At 37.4% G+C, this 19,616-nt stretch overlaps 1 protein-coding gene across 2 annotated transcripts in view; it reads right to left on the bottom strand.

Moving 5' to 3' along the window:
- Positions 1-19,616, bottom strand: part of ARID5B (AT-rich interaction domain 5B) — a 217,424-nt gene that overhangs the window by 38,587 nt on the left and 159,221 nt on the right. The window contains exons 1-4 of one of the 2 annotated variants that reach the window (XM_016185679.2): positions 13,371-13,690; positions 11,889-12,001; positions 4,700-4,904; positions 2,758-2,810 (exon numbers count right to left, since the gene is read on the bottom strand). In XM_016185679.2, the coding sequence (XP_016041165.2) occupies positions 2,758-2,810; positions 4,700-4,904; positions 11,889-12,001; positions 13,371-13,374 (375 nt within the window). In that variant the 5' untranslated portion in view covers positions 13,375-13,690. Of the gene's footprint in view, positions 1-2,757; positions 2,811-4,699; positions 4,905-11,888; positions 12,002-13,370; positions 13,691-19,616 lie in introns of those variants that run through there. The other variant, XM_007517383.3, reaches the window with a different exon arrangement.

The following is a 19,616-nucleotide window of genomic DNA, read 5'->3' as shown; positions in this document are numbered from 1 at the left end:
TGAGCTCTACATGACAAGTCCACACTTGCTCCGCTATCAGATAATCTCAGAGATAAGTGTCTTCCAGTAATTCTGTGATGACAATTTAAGTTCTCAGACTCTGGTTATCATTCATACATCTTCTGGACTGAGTTCAAAACTCTATCCTCACCGAACTCCTCACAGCTTTATTAGTCAAAATGTACCAAGAGAAAAAAATGTATTCTGTACTTCCGAGATTTAAAGACTAGAATGTAAAGTGGGAGTTGCAAATTTAAGGACAAATGAGGTAAATCACAAGGTGAGAAAGAAAGGGGTGGGTAAAATATCACCAAATAACTTCATCATTTTGTGGCCCCACAGACAGATTTTATAGTAAGATAGTTATTAGAGACCACCTGAGACAAAATGAAAATCTGAATAGCTGTAACCAAAATAAATAAATAAATGAATAAATAATGGTGAGAACTCAAGTTGAAGAGTGAGAAGGGTAATCCTAGAGGCCAACAGTACTCCTGGTGACTTGGCTAAAGATTCATGAAATTCAAAACCAGATGGAAAGCGGTTACCAATTCGGTCTTCCACATTGCTATCCCACTCTGCTTCACCTGACCCACACGCGTGGTGATATGGGAATAAGTGGCAAAGTTCAACGCTTAGTCTGTTATTAATCGTCCGGCCAGCCCTCCTACTGCCTGTTGAATAGCTCCAGGGTCTAGTCTCTATGGGCTGTCCTCACCTGGCTCCACAGTTCTCTCTGGAATCTCTTTCATAGTGACTTTCCCTAGTCCAGTTACCTAGTCTCTCTATAATGGTTATTTAAACTCTGTATGGCATTATTCTAACTCTACATTTTATTTTTCCATTTGAATGTTTCTCCCTGGAAGACCATGATCACTCAAGCAGGTCTATATTCTGTCCATTCTCAAAAATCCCATTTAAAAATCGTAAGTTTTCCTTCTTCATTTCTAAATGAGTAAGTACTATATACCTAATCAGGGGACTAGTCTTTCCCTACCTTTTCTGTGCAGTAATTCATTCATTAATGCATTCATTTAACAAAAGAATATATATACTATTTGTTCTGAGAATTGAAAAGCTTCCAAAATGTAGATGAGCCTCTTTTGTACATCCCACAGCAACTTACTAATGCATAGGGGGGAAAAATGCTTGTGAAGAGACAAAGGTACAAAAGCAGGAAATTAAATTTTGTGAATTTTTCTGGCACTCTCCCTGTCAGTGATTAACAATAAGTTCGGGAGTCTAAAAGTTATTTTGTAATGACTGTGCAATATCATGTCACTTAGCTGTAATCACAGTGCATAAGAATTGTATTCCTGTCCTTAACATTAAGAGCTAGACTTAAAAAAAAAAAAAAAAAAACCTCAGCAAAGGGATTAACTTCTATATTTATGATACTACCTTTAACTCCATAATTATCTTTGTCACAGGAATTAAAGCTATAATTAGCTCAAGATTTTAGAAAGTTATGAGCTACTGGGGCAAGGAGTCAGTTTTATTGTTTTTTATAAATTCCAGTCAAGCAGAAGTTATTTCATTCATTTTCACATAGGGCACCCTATAAAACAATTATTTTAAGTAAATTCATGTCTTTGAAGCCTAGTTATAGGTAGTGCATATAAGCATATTTGTATGGTCCATATATTAAATGCATATTTTTTTCATACATGTTGTTCACATCAATACATTTTTAGTGAGAATTTATAGCAGATAATACTACAGTAAATAGCAGATTATGTGAATAACATAATGCCTGCCATCTTTTCACATCCAAGCTCCTGATATCAAAACACTATATTAGTTTGTGCAATAATACACCCCATCTGGTAAGAAACACTAGTTATTATGTTTGGACAAAAAAAAAATTTTTTTTTACTATGTGTCTCTTATTGTTATTTCACTATGATACAAAGCTATCTTATATTACCTGGTGAGGAAAAAAAAAACTAATTCCTTATAGCAGAAGAAACTGAACAACTTAATCTGATCACTGTGTGGAGAATATTTCCAATGGTGACATCTTCCTATGACAACTGATTTTATTACAGATGTCACCTCTCTGTGATGTATTAATGCAATTCTTTCTTTTTTATTTCAAGATTGCAATCTTGGTTTGTTTCTCTCATATTTTATTGGTTCAAAATTCATGCTGTAAAAATCCGTGGCCATCAAATTTTCTTGTTGGCTAAAAATAACCCATTCCTGTCAGTTAGAATTAGCTGATAAAGAGTGTCAGAGCCTGTTCTGAATAAGTTTGATAACTTCCTGTTTATGCAGCACTGACCCTTGTCTAATAAAACTGCTTAGCCCTAGAATGAGAGGACATTTTGCTGCATTCTATTCCTTAATGGCCAATACTGATTACTTTTGAAAGCTTTTAATACATTTCCCATATTAGACATGAACAGATGTCAGGTATGTTGCCAAGGGAAATTTCTTTTATGCAATCTTGGCTTGTTGTACAATAATAGCCCTTTCTCAACATGGGAAAAAATTACAGACCAAACTAATTTCCCTGACAGGGGAGAGTTACATATGTTTTCCACTTGTAGTTTTTACGACAAGTTTACAATTTTGCCAAACCTGGAACTAATTGGAACCGTTTCCAAAAGCGGCCCAACAAAAACCCTAAAAGTGTAGAGTCATTTGAAAATGTGGCCGGAGATGGTTTGCTTTTATATTCTCTCCATTTTGATCAGGGGGTGGGGGGGAAGTTAGATTGCAAAATTATTTCATTTAAATTGCTTAAACACTTACTGTTTCATATCCTCCCAGTTTTTGAGCAGCTTGAAACATAGTCCAAAGGTTAACTGTTAGAGGGACAATAAGTATTTAGATAAGCATTGCATTAACATATTTCCAAGAAGTGTCAATTCAAACAGTATGTTTTGTTTTTTCAATGAGAAAGAGAAAAAAAGTAGTAATACTAATATACTCTAGAAACCAAAGTTATTAGGAAGTAATTCGCAAAGGGCATTCAACAACAGGATATATGATCAACACTTAAAATATTTCTTAACAGTGAAAATAACAGAAACAGTTCTACCTGTAGGATGAAGGATGACACACTTAGTTTACTTGCCCTAAGCAGTCCAAGAAAAGTTCATGTGTCTTTGGGAAAAGTATGAAATTTCAAAATTGGGGTTGGTTGTGTTCAATCCTTAGATACAACCAAATAAAGGTTATTATTCAATGTTCCCCTTGGATAAGAACTCTCCATGATCTACAAATAGCAATCACTTTAATATATGCTACCTTTATAGTAATATGTCTGAGGCAGTACTATATGAAAATCTCATACTGCATTTCACCAACACATGGTACCTTACAACAAGTAGGAAAAAAAATTTACACTTGGGCAGCAGCAGATCAAAGGGCAGGGAGATAATCATTCACAGAGGAATTAAGTCATGATTCCATTTAGATTCCTAACTTTGCCTGTGTATGATGTGGCAAATATTTATTTTTAAAATATTGCACTTTGTAGCACTTGTATATGTCTATGATCTTAAATAACTATGCCAAATAGCTAGAAACCCTGTTCCATTACACCAAATATCATGGAATGGAATGCTATGGATTTGAGTCTTTTACAAGTGGGGAAAACTGAATTTCAAGTAATGACTTGGTAAGGGAAATAAAGAATAGATTAAAAAAAAAAGCCTCTGACACAACACATTCGAAAAGCCTCATTGAACCTTGCACTATTTCAAAGCTATCAAGAGCCCTGCCTGGGCCTTGATTTAATCTGAACCAATGCATAATGCAACAAAGCTGTTCATAGTACATTAATTTTACTTCTATTTCAAGCAACCAGTTTTCAGACAAACATTGTAATCATTCGTAGTTATATAAGTTTATAATGGCTGCAAGTGTTCTCCTGCAATCAGTGCCAAATGCTATTAGGTATGTAAATTGTTCTGTAAAAACATACAGGTTTGACATTCTTCATCAAAATGACACATGGTTTTAATCTAGGAAGATACGTTTGGAGAAAATACTATTTCAAACCAGGGGCTCACAGCTTTGTTTGACACAAAATTCAGAGGCAAAATTTATCTTCAGCTGTGAAATCAGGACAGGCTCTGGGTTTCTTCTCTTTTTATGTGGAATTCTGCTAAGTTATGAGTTCTCTGTTCCACTTGAAAATATATGACACCTAAACGTATTTGTCAAAATAATTCACAAGTGAGCTCGCATTTTTAATTTTGTATCTCTTGTTTCCTCTGAAGCCAGGGTTTTGTGTCTCTTAACAAATCTGAGGCTTCAGAAATATATTTTCTCTTTGTGGCTGCTTTGTCCACATTTTAACGTCCTCCCTTTCAAAGCTGTCTTTTTCACAGGCAACATCTGTGCCTGATAAAGCTACGTCATATTATTATCTCAGAAGAAAAGCTTTACAGACACTCAAGATTGACAAAACAGAAAATGAGAAACTTTCAACATGTCTATTTCCAGTAATAATCAGTGGATTCAAGCCTAAAAATATCTTACTGCAACTGCCCCAGAAGGGAACAATGTAGCGGAAAGAGGCAGGGGAAAAAAAATCCCTGGCTTGAATGATTTGTAGATTTAGTATAAACAGAACATCATCTCCAGATTAGGATTTCAAGAAAATACTTGAGTTTAAAAAAAAAATTGCCAATTCAAAGCGTCTAAGCAATTTTGATAGTTCTGAAATGAAAACACGTATACTTACTCTGTTTAAAACCTAGATAGGGTATTCGTTCTATTGGTGTTTGCCTTTCCTTCATGTACTTATAAAGTGCCACCAGGAAGGCCTGCTCATCGGCCCTGCATTCTTCACCAATGGTGACCTTTGGTTTTTCTTCATTTGAGACTTTTTTACAGTTATTGTGATTATTCTTCGGCTTGGTCAAGGCTGACCTGGCTTCACATTTTACCTGAAAAAGGGAAACCATACAGCATTTCATCAACACAGTACTGGAAAGCCCACAAAAAGGCAGCAACATAACTAGTGATACTGCATTTGAGTTGGAAGCAGAGCCTGCTAATCACTATTTTTTTTTTTTTTTTAGAGATATCACTGAATAGGCATTGTCTTAGATCAGGGGGATGGCAAATTTTTATAAAGCCTATAGACTTTAGGGTGACAACTTTATAACCACTATACTGCTGTGTAGGCTTCTACTGAACTCTGGCACAATAGCAGTTGCTCATAATATATAGGTGAATGCCTGTGGCTGTGTTCTAATAAAACTTTATTTGTATTACCAAGTAGGCAAGTAGGCTACCATTTGCCAAACTTTGCCAGTCTCTTAAATGAGCTGATAAGAAACTAGAAACAGAGCATCTGGCAGGACCCCTCCTCTGCCTTTTTATATACTATTTTCCTAAGAGACACCAGCTGTTAACATTATTGAACAAACCCTGATCTCATACTAAACAGCCCCATATTTTGCAGTTAGTATTAAAGTAACAGATAAGTTTATTTCTTCATAGTAAACTTATCTTGTCGCTACTCTTTCCAGCAACCTGGAAAAACATGTTGATACCAGCAGATGTTGGCTTCAGGAGCACCCCCATGGTCTCTGCAGTAACTTGAGAGGCATACCTCAAGTAGAAAACAAAGGCTCTCACTCTTTCATGCTGACTCCTTGCTTTTCAGTCAGCACGGAGACTGTAATATATATTAACTAGTCACAAAGGAAAGAGCAAAGGTCAGCTAAAAACCCAAGAAGATTAAGTTAAAAGTTCCATAATTAAAAAAAAAAATGGCAGTGAACATGCCTACTGTACTTCCTTCCACACTCGAAACTAATGCGAGACTCAGCACACAGAGCTGCTAACCCATCGTTCCTTTCCCTTCTCCTTGTCGTGTTCTACAGGAGGCCTTTGATGGTTGTTAAATATAACACTAAGTTGCTGAGCTATTTTAATTGTAAAAGGGGGAAGTACAAAGGGTCAAACTTTGAGTTCAAGTGTGCCCACGGGAAATGTGTACATTCCAATATTCTTTACATCTCCATATCCAACATTCAGAGAAGAGGGCAAGGACTGGGGAAACGTTATGAATACAAATGTCCCACATACTCGACATTTCCCATTTCAGAGATTTGACCCCTCTTTTTTCTTTTCTTCATCTTCTCTTTCCTAAACATCAAAAACATAAAAGGTTCTGCTTATTTATTAAACGGAAGTATATTCTTTGCAAGGGTTTTCTTTATTGCTTATTCTCTCAAGAGAACATGCTAATTTAATATCTTTAGACTGGTCTGAGAAAAATAAAATATCTGGCATAACTCATTCAACTGGACCTCTAGATAAGATTTTTAATTTTATAGGAGTGGTGGAAATGGAATTAGAATGCTTTCCCATGTAGAATTTTTGGCTAAAATACTTTCAAACTTTAGTAGTTTGTAACATCACATTTAGGCAAACATTCTATGAAGATTTATAATGTCATAAATTTTCACTGCCAAATTTTGGATTGTTGAGTCTAAAGTTCTGATGAAATATATAATTAATTGTCTTTTTCAAATCATAAAACCACTCCAGTTTCAATTGGTATTGTTCTCTTCTGGACTTCTTTTCCTTCATTCTTTGTTTTCTCTCTCTCTCTCTCTCTCTCTCTCTCCCTCTCTCTTTTTTGCTTATGTGTTTTATATAGTCAGGCTCTATTCTAAGCTCTCTTTTAAGGCACTGTCTGATTTCATGCTCTAAAGAGGTTAAGTTATTCTCATAATAGAAAATAGGAAAATGAGGTGTTAAGAAGATGAGTAACAGATACTAGATCATGAACAAGTTAAGACTTATTTGCTTTCATGAGAATGAGAAAGAGAAAGTTTTATATGTGCAGTCCCAGGAGTAAAACTCAGCACACTAGATATACAAGTATCATGTTCTATCTCTTAGCTAGTTCTTCACATACAAGTTGGTAAGTGGTGAGTTTGGGGTCTGAACCCAAGAATTCATCCTAGGACTTATGGTTTAAAGCGCTATAGTTTACTGACACTCTTAAATATATTAAATTGTAATGGAAACACACTTCCAGTTAAAAAAGGTATATACTTATTATACTGGGAAATGCAAAATCTAAAGCTTCAAAATGTGATTTACCAAATGAGAAGCTAAAGATAAAACAAGGTGGTTTTTCAAGGCATAAGAGGGTTTCATTCACTCTACTGTATGTTGAGCAAGGAGGAGGGCACTAATATCAACAGAATATTACAGAGAACATGGGACCAGGCAGTGGCGCACCTGGTTGAGGGCACACATTACAGTGCACAAGGAGCCCGGTTCAAGCCCTTCACCCCCCCCATCTTTTGGCGGGGAGCTTCACTAGTGGTGAAGCAGGGCTGTAGGTATCTCTCTGCCTCTCTCCTTCTCCATCTCCTCCTCACCTCTCAATTTTCCTTTCTTTATCCTATACAAAATGAATACATATAGTGCTGTGGGCTTTACACAGTCTAGGTAGAATCATAGAAAGACGGCACTCAGAATTCTTTGACAGTTGAGGAAACTGAAGCTGAGCTGACAAAGCTGTGTGTATTGTCGTTTGACAAATGAAGGATAGAATTTTGGGTTTAGAATTTAGTCTTGCCTCTCTCCAAACTTAATCTTATAATAACAGGAATAGATGAAGGGTTTGCATATAAAATAGAGTAAGTGATAATGGGCCAAATTTCTACATTAGGTCAGAAGTACCATTGTTAAGAGACTATTTGGTTTACCCCTCAGTGTCCACGGAGTTGTCTAATCTTCTGTTTCACCTGTGCAGAAACATTCAGAAACAGAAGGAAAGCAAAGAAAGGGTATATAAACCAATCCCAGAGTTATTCACACCCTCATGCTTTGTAGAAAAGACTCTAGGTGGGGCCAGTTGGTTGCACACGGGGTTAAGCGCACACATTACAGTGCACAGAGACCCATGTTCAAGCCCCTGGTCCCCACCTGCAGGGAGGAAAGTTTCACGAGTGGTGAAGCGGGGCTGCAGGTCTCTCTCCCTGTCTCTCTCTCTCTCTCCTTCCCCTCCCCTCTCAATTTCTCTCTGTCTCTAATCAGTGATAAATAAATAAAGTATTAATAAAGAAAAGACTCCATGTGAAGCCAGGTTATAGAATTTTATAGTGAGCCTTAGTGGGCTTCCCAGAAGGCTGTTCCTGGTGGGACAGTTGCTTTGTAAGAAGCTAACAGTGGCTTCTTTTCCTGGACTAGCTCCATTCGTTTCTTCAATGAACATGAACGAACCCCTTTAATTTCTCTCTGGATAGGTTCAAGTCAAATTCCTTTATGCATTTGCTTTTTACATTTTCTCAAAACATTCCCCAGCAATTTGGGCCATGAGCTAGTCTCTGTGTTGAACATGAGGAAGTCCAACTTTTTCATGGTGCCATTAAGTACTAGCTGTTTTTCCTGACTTAAACAGCTTATGAACACCACATATACATGTTGAGTTCACTAAGCGCTTTGGGGTTTCCAAAGTGACTGAGAAAGTGCTAATTAATGAATCCACCTTTAACATTTTGAATGAACCACTATTTATTTGCTATTAACCACATCCTTTCACTGGATTGAGTTATAAGTAATCCACTTTTCAACATGAGCAGTGCCGAAGAGGCAGAAAAAGAAGCTACAGTTTCAATTCACAACTGTCACTGGCTTGTTAAGGGACTTCCATTTTCTTTCTCAGGAAAATGAGGAGAATCGTCTTTGTATATTAGTTAGTGATGAGAACTAAACAGGATAGAAAATGTTGAAAATAATAAAAAGCCTTACAATTATAACATATTTTTGAAAAGTATGTTAATGATGAAAGAAAAGAAATATTTTGCACAGCATAATTTCCTTTTCTATGCCCCTTTCATAATAGACCACCTCTTACATAACTTCTGTCTTTTGGAAGTGCATACAAATTGTGGGAAGTCATTTGCCTTCTATCAACAGCAGTCTTTCGTTCCTCAGTGAATGAGGCTATGATTTCCTTTTTTTTTTTTAAAGATTTTATTTATTTTTTTTTTAATGAAAGGGGTAGTAAGATAGAGAAAGAGAAAGAGAACCACAATGTCACTCTGGTACATGCACTGCCAAAGACTGAACTCTTAATCTCATGCTGGAGAACCCAATGCTTTTCCAAGGTATCACCTCTTGGACCACAGATTTCTTAATAATAAATTAAAGCTTGGGACCCAGATTTCCTGCTGTAAAATGGTTCCAGAGAAATGGAAGAGCTGAGTTGTATACTTTCATGATAACTTCAGGGAGCTGGTAGCTTCATCCTCTATGTAACCTACTTTCTTTGAAAAGCCACAGAATTCTTTTTATCACTTAGAAAACAGTCTTGCAAAGTTAGTTTTTGTGTTTTCCATAAGACAGTGCAACCAACATTCAATAGCAAAAGACAAATAACTCGTTTTTCCAGCCATGCACACAACAAACCCAGTGGGTTCTCACTCTAAGAGATTTGCTCCATGGAGCTATAGAAAGTTAATACTTATCTATAGTTAGAAATGGTCTATTTGAGGCATTTATTGAAACCAACAGCCACACATCATCATATAATCAAACTTTCCCCAGGTGCTTCCAGTTTAGCAAACGGATTAAATGGTCACATGTTTGTCATCTGTACTGGCATTTCCTAAGAAAAGACTACTTTGAGACAATTTGGAGCTGGTAAAATGGCTGGATGGGTGCCTGATATGCCATGTGGGTGACACAGTTTCAAGTGGTATCCACTGCTGCACTTGAAGAAACTTTGGTGTCGTGGTCTTTTTTTAATTACTCCTCTATAGTTCTCTTTCTGCTTGAAAAAGCTGGCCTCAAGTGGTCGTCTCAGCCATGACAAAGAAAGACTTTTTAATGACCACCTTGGTTCCAGGTATGACTTGTTTATTCTGTAGGGATTTTGTTATCTGTTAGTGTCAACAGACAAACCTACATACTTCACACCACCCAATCTCTCCTTGACGAAGCAGTCTTGGCAGAATTATAAAAAGAGAATTGTAATCCGACTCTTCTAAAAAAGGGCTGAGCATTTAAACCACTCTCTGGAAACTCTCTGTAGCATGGCATTTGTCCATTCACTTCCGAAAGCAACAGTCAAAGGATTGGGGGGGGGTATAGGAATGCCTGTCTTAAATATATGAGACCCTGGGTTTAACTCCCAGGTCCCCCCTTCTTTGGGAAGATTATGAATGGCATACTCCCCAGAGGTGGGTAGGAAAAAGTAACTACAAAAACCCAGGCTTGACTATTATGCTTCATAAGAAAGATAAGTTGGTGAATATCCAATATATTAATAGAAGAACAACTTCCTGTACTCTTCAGTTTTGTGGGTCCTAGTGTGAATCCCAAAGGCTTTCCTTGGAGAGGGATATTAGAGGCGCTGTTCTTTCAGGTTAACTGTATGAGCTCTGTAAAATCCCAGAGGTTTACTTTAGTAATAACTCCAAATGATATGAGATGGAACCTCTTGCTGGGCTCAGGTACAGAATATGCTGGGGTAAACATGGTGTCATTTCATAGGGATGAGACTGGAAGCCAACACAAGATACTGACAGTGCAAGCTCTGCTGAACGTTGCCATATTAAAACCTCCTTGTTCCATTCTGTTGTACCTTGCAAACCACAATATAGCAAATAAATTGCTCCTGCTGACAACCTTCAAGACAAAGAAAGCTGAAGCTCTCTAGATAGGTATCTGAAGACCCAAGACGTCCCATTTACTAGAAAATGTCATTAATGGTATCCATGCGGACTCATTTGCAGACAGTAAGACAACCAGGGTGAAAATAACTTTAGGGAAAGTTCGATTTGATTTTAGTCAGAAGATCCACTTTTCTTCTGGTTGAATTCCTTTCAACCCTTAGCAGTCTTAGATGTATATGGAAATCCTAATCAAATAAAAATCTTCAGAACTTTCTCATCATGAAATAATCACCCTTGGCAGTGAGAAGTACAGAGGGGGAATGTCTAGGATTTGCTTTGTTCCACAGGGAAGAGTAACGTACATAGTAGAAAATAGTAGATTCCACATCATAATCTTCCAAACTGACCACTAATGAAAATGTTCCCATTTTCAGAAGTTTAGTCTTTGGACCTGGAAATCAGATGTCAGTGAAATCTGGTCTTCAATCGAGGTCTTAAAAGGGCTACTGCTTCCTTTGGCACAGAAACAACAACTAAATGCAAAGGCTTACTTAACAGAACCATGGAAATCTGACCCATACCCACAAAAGTCCAAACGATAAGTCTAAAAATATGAAGTGACATTTCAACCTTCCTGGTGCTGAATACTTCAAGACTGCACTTTGAAGATTGCATACAATACCTAGACATATTGTGCCTAGGCCCTAAAAAATAACAAATTTGGACTTTCGTTATGCTTTAATAAAGATCATTAAAAACATAAAAATGTACATATGAATATATGTAAGTATTTTGCCATGTGTCTTTAATTTTATTCTAGTACAAATCAAAGGTGACTTTGAAAAAAACACATAACTAAAAAGATTAATTCTAGCCATTCTAATTTCATCTTCTGTTAATCTCTGAAACATATTTAGATGAACATATTTAGAAAGAGGATGGTTCAGCTGGTCTATTTTTGATACAAGCAGAGAAAACTATGTCATTGTGTCACCTACTATGAAATCTCAGCCTCAGTGACGTGGGCGCTTAATCATCTGTCCTTTACTCAACAGGCCCAACTAGGAGGTGGGAAGTCTTTCTGTTGACTAATCAAAATGCCTGTACTTCCCTCCTCCCAAGGGAAGGGAGGTGACAAGAACAGACACAGCAGAGAACTGACAACCAAAGTCAGATTCTGAATTGAAAACCGTCACCAAGACACAAGAGCAGATAGATAAAGAGGAAAAAAGAAAAGAAAAGGAAGCAACAAAATTAATATACTGGAACAAACGACCTTACCTTGGCAACAGCTTTGCCATCAGAATTATTGTTGGAGTCTTTAACACCACTGAATGAATCTCTTCTCTGTGGGCATGATTTCTTTTTGCGTGGTCTGCCTTTAAGGTTTGGCGCTGAAATCAAACAGAGAACAATTGATGTACATTTACATTTGCATGGGTTTCTTCATTAAAAACATTCTACAGTGATCCCCTCAAATTGTTCAGAAAAATGTACACAACTGTGGCTGTCAACCTATGTTTTATACTTCTCTCTCTGGAGGGCTGTATCTTGGAAGACTATACTTTTCTATATGTCTTTCCCCAACTAATCTCTTAACTTCAACACGTCTAGTTAATATATATCTTAAATGAAGCTCTTGGCTCTAAGGGATGATGACAAGGAAAATAAACTTTTCCATTGTTAGAAAGTGTGTAAGGCTAGAAGATAACCTGAATCAAGCTACAAAGGTCATTTTTTGTTTTGTTTTGTATTTTATCTTGCTTTAAGAAACTTAAGTGATAAGTCAATATAATAATGGAACTAGTATAGACATAAATATATTCTAAAATTATGATAGAAATAAGTAGAGAGATAGCTATACAAAGATAATTCACGATAACAATTTGAAAGTGCTATTATATGAATTCATTAAGAATATTACAATCAGCATATTTCCAATCGAGCATAGCCATCTAAATCAGCAGACTTTCATTTTTTTTTCTAAGGAAGATTTAATAGTTGTTTAAAATAACTACTGAAGATCACACTGAAATTTAGACTGGTTTCTGTGGAGATTATACTTTTTCAAAGCTATAGAGAAGATATAACTCAAAACTGTATTTCACTCTTGCTGTAGAGCCAGAATCCCTATAAGTTCCATTCAGAAAAAAAAGGGAAAAGAAAGATTGCTGTTTACTGAGTGCTACGGACTCTCCAGCATCAGTTTTCACACTAAACTTCATCAATCATTCAAAGGTAAGCAAATTAAAACCAGCCAATTAACCAACCAGTCCTTCAACAACTCCAAACTAGTAAATTATACCCCAGGCAATTTTTTAAGACCTTTTAAGATACTCATATATTTTTTTTACTGCAAAATATGACTAGGGCATGCCAAATCGGAACAACTCAACCCCCCTTAATTGTTGTTAATCTTTTTTTGGTCACACACAGCTGCAATTTTAGGACTTTCTACACTGTTGTCATCTTACAAATACAACTAATTCCACTAATTTGATTTTCTACTATGGATAGCAGTTTTGCTGTTAGTAAAGGTAAAAAAAAAAAAAAAGAAAGAAAGAAAAGAAAAGAAAGAAAGAAAACAAAAAACAGTCTTTACAGAAGTTTAAAAAGTAGTTTGGGGCTCAGACCTCCCTTCCCAAATCTCCTCTCCTTTTAAGACCTTTGTTTCAAAGTCCATACCTCAGCAAGCTAGCCTGAAATTATCAAAGGTAAACAAGCTCAGAAACAAAAACCAAGCAAAGAGAAAGTAGCCATTACCCATTCCAGTCGACAAACATCTGCCTGACGATGTCTGTGTTCATGAAAGCTACAGCATGTGACTGCTTCCCGGTCCCTGGAAGTCTTGACTTGGTGTGGATGTCAGCTTCCCTCCGAATGAGAATGAGAGCCTTGAGGCTCAGCGATCTGCTTACAACTCCCCTCCCCCGGCAGCTCCATTACTCATGTAAACACAGCAGTGACTAGCACGGAGTGTGTGGGATGAGCTCTAAGGACTCAGCTAGAGTTGCCAGACTGGCAGGGAGGGCTCTCTCTTCTCTCCACCTCCCTGCACAGGGCTGGTGATTTCATCCAGCCTGTTTTGTGGAACCTGACCTCCTGCTCCCCAATTAGAGCCTGATGCCACTTTGCCTGAACCAACAAGGATTGAAGCCAGGGTGTGGACTATTTTGGTTCTGGAGACACAGTGTAGCACAGAAATGTTTCCACAACCGAGCCAAGTGCTAAGTCTTTAATGACCAGGAGGGAAGAATGTACTTTCATGTCTCTAATCAAAATGCTAGCTGAGCAGAAAGCTGACATACAGAACTCTAAGGCACTTCACTATAAGAAACAAAACAATGTCACCTCTGTCCTAGACTCCTTACTATGATCTTAACATTTTGGTGAAAAACATTTAAACCTTTAAAAGGCATTTATTTCCAGAGAAGCTTTCAAATCCCAAAGGCCTTTTAGATAGAGAACTTGCATTGAACAGGCTGTTTTAAATAAACACAAAGGTTCCAGGAACCGACAATAAGTCAGCCTCCTATCAGGTCTATTTTCTCCATCCTTTGTGAACTGTTTTCAAAACCCAGAGAAGTACATGTCCTTCCACAGCACATTCTGAGAATTACAAATTTAGAACAGACAGACTAGCACCTAATATTGTGGTCACACAAACTTAAACTCTGAATGGGATTCGATTTGAAAGAAAAAGCCTATTGTCCCTAACAGGGCAAAGCGCACTGATATTTCAGAGGCAGTTAGTAACATCTTGCCAGCCATTGCAGTCACCTTTCTTCCTCTCTTCTCTGAACTCTTTTTCTGACATTTTATTATGGAGTTATCGCTGCATTTTTTTTTTTTTAACTAAACAGTGCTCCTGGCATATTTATACTAAACTGAAGAGACATTAAGGGCAGGACTACACCATATTCATTCTGTATCTTCTCCAGCAAACACTCATGATTCAGCATTGACTAATGTGAATTTGTTGAATGACTGTTGATTAGTGGAAGCTAAGATGCCCACTACACAGAGGCCTCTGATATCTTCAGGAGCTAACATCAGTACACCAAGTCACTAGGCACCTTCAAACTGTGCTCACTATTGCTTGCACGAGCTCTGGAAACAGATACCCATAACCAAGTTTCTTCTGGGAATGGAGACAGGACGGTTACTGTGAAATCAGAGTGTCTGGATCTCAGTGGGACCATCACCCAGAGTGCATAAATATCTTGAGAACACATGTTTAAAGTCCTTTTTTGAATCGACGAGATCCTAGATAAAGTTCTGGGACTGGGTGGAGGGGTGGCCTTTTGGGAGAACAAAGTGATGGTATTGGGACTACATTTTTTATTTCTTACAAGATCAAGAAAACAAATCATTTACTAGGCTGCTAGGTCATAAGTAAAAATAAGACAGTTAAGTCTTTAATTCTTTTATATCAAAAACATACAGAGCTCATCCCAGTTGTTCTTGACCAATCTAAAGCCTCTCTTTTCAATAACTAAGGACAAGTACTTACTGAGAATTCAAATCTAAGATGTCAGACTTAGTCTAGTATTTTTGAATGAGTCTGATCAGTACCAAAAGTCATTCTGGATAGCCAGTAGCACACTTATGCCTTAACAGACTATATTCAGTTCTATGTCAAAATAAAATAGTATGAAACAATCAATGGGCAGTGACCATTATGTGTGTGTGTGTCCCTATTTACTACCTAGTCTTCCCTGGTTCATTACAGGATATGTGCTCTTTCCATGAATGTTTTCAGCATTATATATGAATACATGTAACAGTCAGTACTTACTCAGCACTGTGCTATAACAATCACTCTACTGAATGCTTTGCATACAATAACTCATTTAAAACCACAACAAGCCAGTAGGAAGGTATGATTGTTATCCCTATTTTACAGACTAAGGAAACTAAGGTCCTAATGAAATTGTTTATTTTAGGTCAAACAACTGGTAGCAGATAGTTTCCAACACAGGCAACTGGACTTTATTCACAGCGTCTCACAATGAGGTATTTACTGACAGATCATTAACTTGGGCTTGCAGTCCCTAGGGAACTTTCCCCAAATGAAAATACATCAAATATCACAAAGCAAGAGTGAGAGATAGCCCTTCCCAGGCACCCTACAGCTCTGACACCTAGTAGGGTTCCCATCAGTACAGACTCTGCAGTAGATGAGGTGACCTCCAGGAAAGTCACAAAGTCACAGTAAACTTGGAGCACAGGGCACAGGAACTCCTTATAATGGGCCTCTGACTCTCCTGCTAACAACCAGTGAAAGATCTATCTTTAAAAAAAAAAAAACTTTCCTCTCTGACTACCCATCTGTTCCTCTAACTCAGTGCCATGAAATTAACAAGTATTCACCTTTGTGAAGTCAACTGCTATTCTGATAGGTGTTAATCCCAGGAGAATCACCCCTCCTGCCCCCCAAACAACCACCACCACCACATGCCCCAGGCTGCATGGATCCCCAACCTGTATGCTTTGTTTTTTCGTTCTTTTCAACTTCTTCAAATATTAATGAGTCAGTTTTTTTTTTTAATGACAATGTATCAAGATAATCTTGGCTGGACTTCTCCCCTGTACACATACACACACACACACACACACACACACACACACACACACACACACACACACCATAGTCTAGAAACAGAACTGCAAACATTCAAACATATATATTTACTTTACCACGGGCTCTGAGAAATTATATTTCAGGGAAGTGTAGGTGTGGGAACTTTCATTTCAACCTCAACTTTTTCAATAATAATAATAAAACAAAGGAAATGTATGCAGTTACTGGCAAAGTCAATTGCTTTTGGCTTAATTGCTCCTGTTTTTTTTTTTTTTTTTTCCTACTGTGTTCTTCCTGTCATGACCATTTTTTTTTAAAATAACATTTATGCTCTTGGAAATACCACAGAGATAAACTGCTATAAAAGCTGGATTGACTCATCTGTTAATAACTCTTTCTTTTCATTTTGCAGAGAGGATTCTGTTGCCAACACAACGATATAGCCTCTTGAGAAATTCTTTGTCAGCTTCTACACAGAGATAGAACTTGCTTAGTGTCAGGGACTTGAATTAAGGGTATGGAAAACTAGATATCAATTTTCTAAAAGCCTGACTCCTGGGGTCAACGTCTAGAGAATATAGGCAGAATGTTAACACACTTGATTTGTGAGGTAGGTGTGTGTGTGTGTGTGTGTGTGTGTGTGTGTGTGTGTGTGTAATACTAAGTATAAGCCAGAAAATTAAACTTAACTGATTGAAGGATTAGGAACTGACAAACATTGTTCTATGTATAGTGTTGCATTACTGATAATACTTTGCATTTCTGTAATTCCATTCCTCTGAGGATCTCAGTTCTCTGGTACATTTCTTTACAGACAATAATCTTAAAATACTTTGGCAAGTTTCAACATGGAGTGTTGCTCTTTTTCTTTGGGAGGGGGGGCCCCTATCTTAATTTAGTTATCATTTCTGTGTTCTATCTTCACTATTTTCCTTTGGACTATTTAGAAACTTCCTCTTTCACTGCAACAAAAATAGAATGGGTGTTTTAAAGTTATTAATGTATGAGTAAGAGATCTAGAAACCACGGATGGCAGAAGGCTTGATCAAAGCCACTCCTGAAATTTATGGGTGTAATAAAAGAAAGGCATTTCACAGATAATCTCTTACAGAAATTCAGTACTCAAATACTGAGGGGGGAAAAAAGAAAGAAAAGAAAAACAAGCTTTCAGCCATCATTTTTGGATTTAATTTAAAGTCAAGATTTTTACTTCAAAAATGTATGTGATCCCCTGAATTTTTTAAGGACACAGTTATGTTTCATAACGCTCACTATTATTCTATACCAGGGATGCCAGAGAACTTGTGGCCATAGATATTCAACAGCTAACTGACTGAGTTGTCTTATGAATTCATAAAACACTAATTACATATATTTAAGAAGAGTTAAGTTTACTTGTATTTGGTTTTCCTATAAGCAATCTTACTTACCCTGCAGAAATCTCTGAGAAGCAACTTTACTATCTGAAGTATGAATGCATATGGGCCATTAATAAGCACAATTTTATATTTTGGGACAATCTAACTTAATTGCTGAATTATAAGTCATGGGAGCCGTTTTTGTTTGTTTGTTTGTTTGTTTTTAAAATGCACTGCAAGAGTTTTTATCCTTGGAAATTTTCAAATATCTCTATTTTTAAATCATTTTTTCCCTCCTCAAATAAAGGCATGAAAAAGATGAATCCAAAGTAATGTCCCCAGATGAGAATCAGTTTTAATTGTCCATTTTTTCTCAAAGGCCACCAAGTTTACACTGCCCTAAATTTCTTGACTGTGCCTCACGGAGTGAATGCTCACACTTGTCACTTACTCTCTACTCTAGATGTTGGCTGGGTGTAGAGACCTTGACCTGGACTTCTCACATGCGCCTTAGCTCAAGCCCTCTTCTGCTAGTGTCTGATTCTCAGCGCCTACTAAAGTACACTTCTGCATGTGTAGTGGTATCAGAATACAGAATGTCCTCTCTAGAGTGGTTGCGTTGCTAGAAAGAGGGTGAAAACAATGGTTTTACATCAAGTCCAGTCACTTTGGTCCTTTGTCAAAATCACCGAGATGCCCAAAATCACTAATGAGAGTAAAATGTATTACTGCATTTGTCAGGCAGCTTAAGTTCAAAACATTCATTGACTGCTCAACAAACCATGTAAGTAAATACTCCTGTAATCCCTTCCAAAAACATGCCCAGTCTTACTCCTTGCTTCATACTGCTGAATGCTGAGGCAATTGTTAAAGCTCCTGATCAAAGTTTTAGTAATTTCTTAGGCATGTGATATGCATAGCTATTTCCTGATCTGCCTTCTCTCTGCCCTGGAGGTCTTCATTTCTCAGAAACACTTAAAAACACAGATTATTTGGCTTTGCCCTCCCCCCACTCTATAAATGGAACATGACTTGCTGGCTCATCTGTATTGCTAATTGGTCTGAAAGCATGTGACTCCATGCATTCTTGTCATTAAAACACAAGCAAGCCTCTTTTGTAGTGGAGTTTTACCAGCAGTGACAGGCAGGATTCTATTTTGATTTCCCCATCAGTGTCTTGAAGAGAGAGAGATTTAAATGCTCAGATGTTATCTACAGAATATTTTGAAGTGATGTAGTAATAGCCAATGGAATTTTAAAATGTTCTAGAAGTCTCCAATAGGATTTTCTACAAGGAAGAGAAAGGATTAGAAGTGTTTTCTATTGCTACTTAAAAAAAAAAAAAGGCCAGGTGGTATTTGGGGGTTAAATTTATGTGAAGACCCGTGTCCAGCAGAGAAACAATTACAGAAGCCAGACATCACACTTTCTGCACCCCATAATGATCCTTGCTTGGTCCATACTCCCAGAGAGATAAAGACTAGGAAGGTTTCCAAAGGAGGAGATGGGATAGGGAACTCTGGTGGTAGGAATTGCACCCCTCTTCTCCTATAATCTTTTCAACCATTATTAAATTAATATATAAAAAAAGAAAAGTTAAATGTAGAGATAATCAATTCAGTAGGAAAAAAAAAATCTATGTGTAGAGTAACTCCGGAGAGATTCTAGGTTTTTAGATTTATCCCCGGTCTCTGTTTTTATCACCATGGTCATCATTGGGACTTGGTGCCTGCGTGACAACTCCACCACTCCTGGTGGCCATTTTTCCATTTATTAGTATTTGATGACACATCTAGACAGAAAGAGGGAGAGAGAATGATAGACACCTGCAGAGCTGCTCCACCACTCATGAAGCTTCCCTCCTGCAGGTGGGGACTGGGGACTTGAACCCAGGTTCTCGAGCATGGTACCATATGCACTTTACCAGGTGTGCCACCATCCAGCCCCAGAGATTTATTCTGTATAGAGAAAATTCTGGAAATTGGGAAGGAGATTGAAATCTCTGCCAAGTCTTTCCAACTCCCACCTTTGCACTGGTCTCCTCTGGCTTCCTCCTGTAGCATTTAA

The sequence above is a fragment of the Erinaceus europaeus genome, chromosome 1 (genome assembly GCF_950295315.1).
Source record: "Erinaceus europaeus chromosome 1, mEriEur2.1, whole genome shotgun sequence".
NCBI classification, from domain to species: Eukaryota; Metazoa; Chordata; class Mammalia; order Eulipotyphla; family Erinaceidae; genus Erinaceus; species Erinaceus europaeus.
Note: the sequence above shows the minus strand (reverse complement) of the source record. Positions and strands in the feature narration are given on the sequence as shown.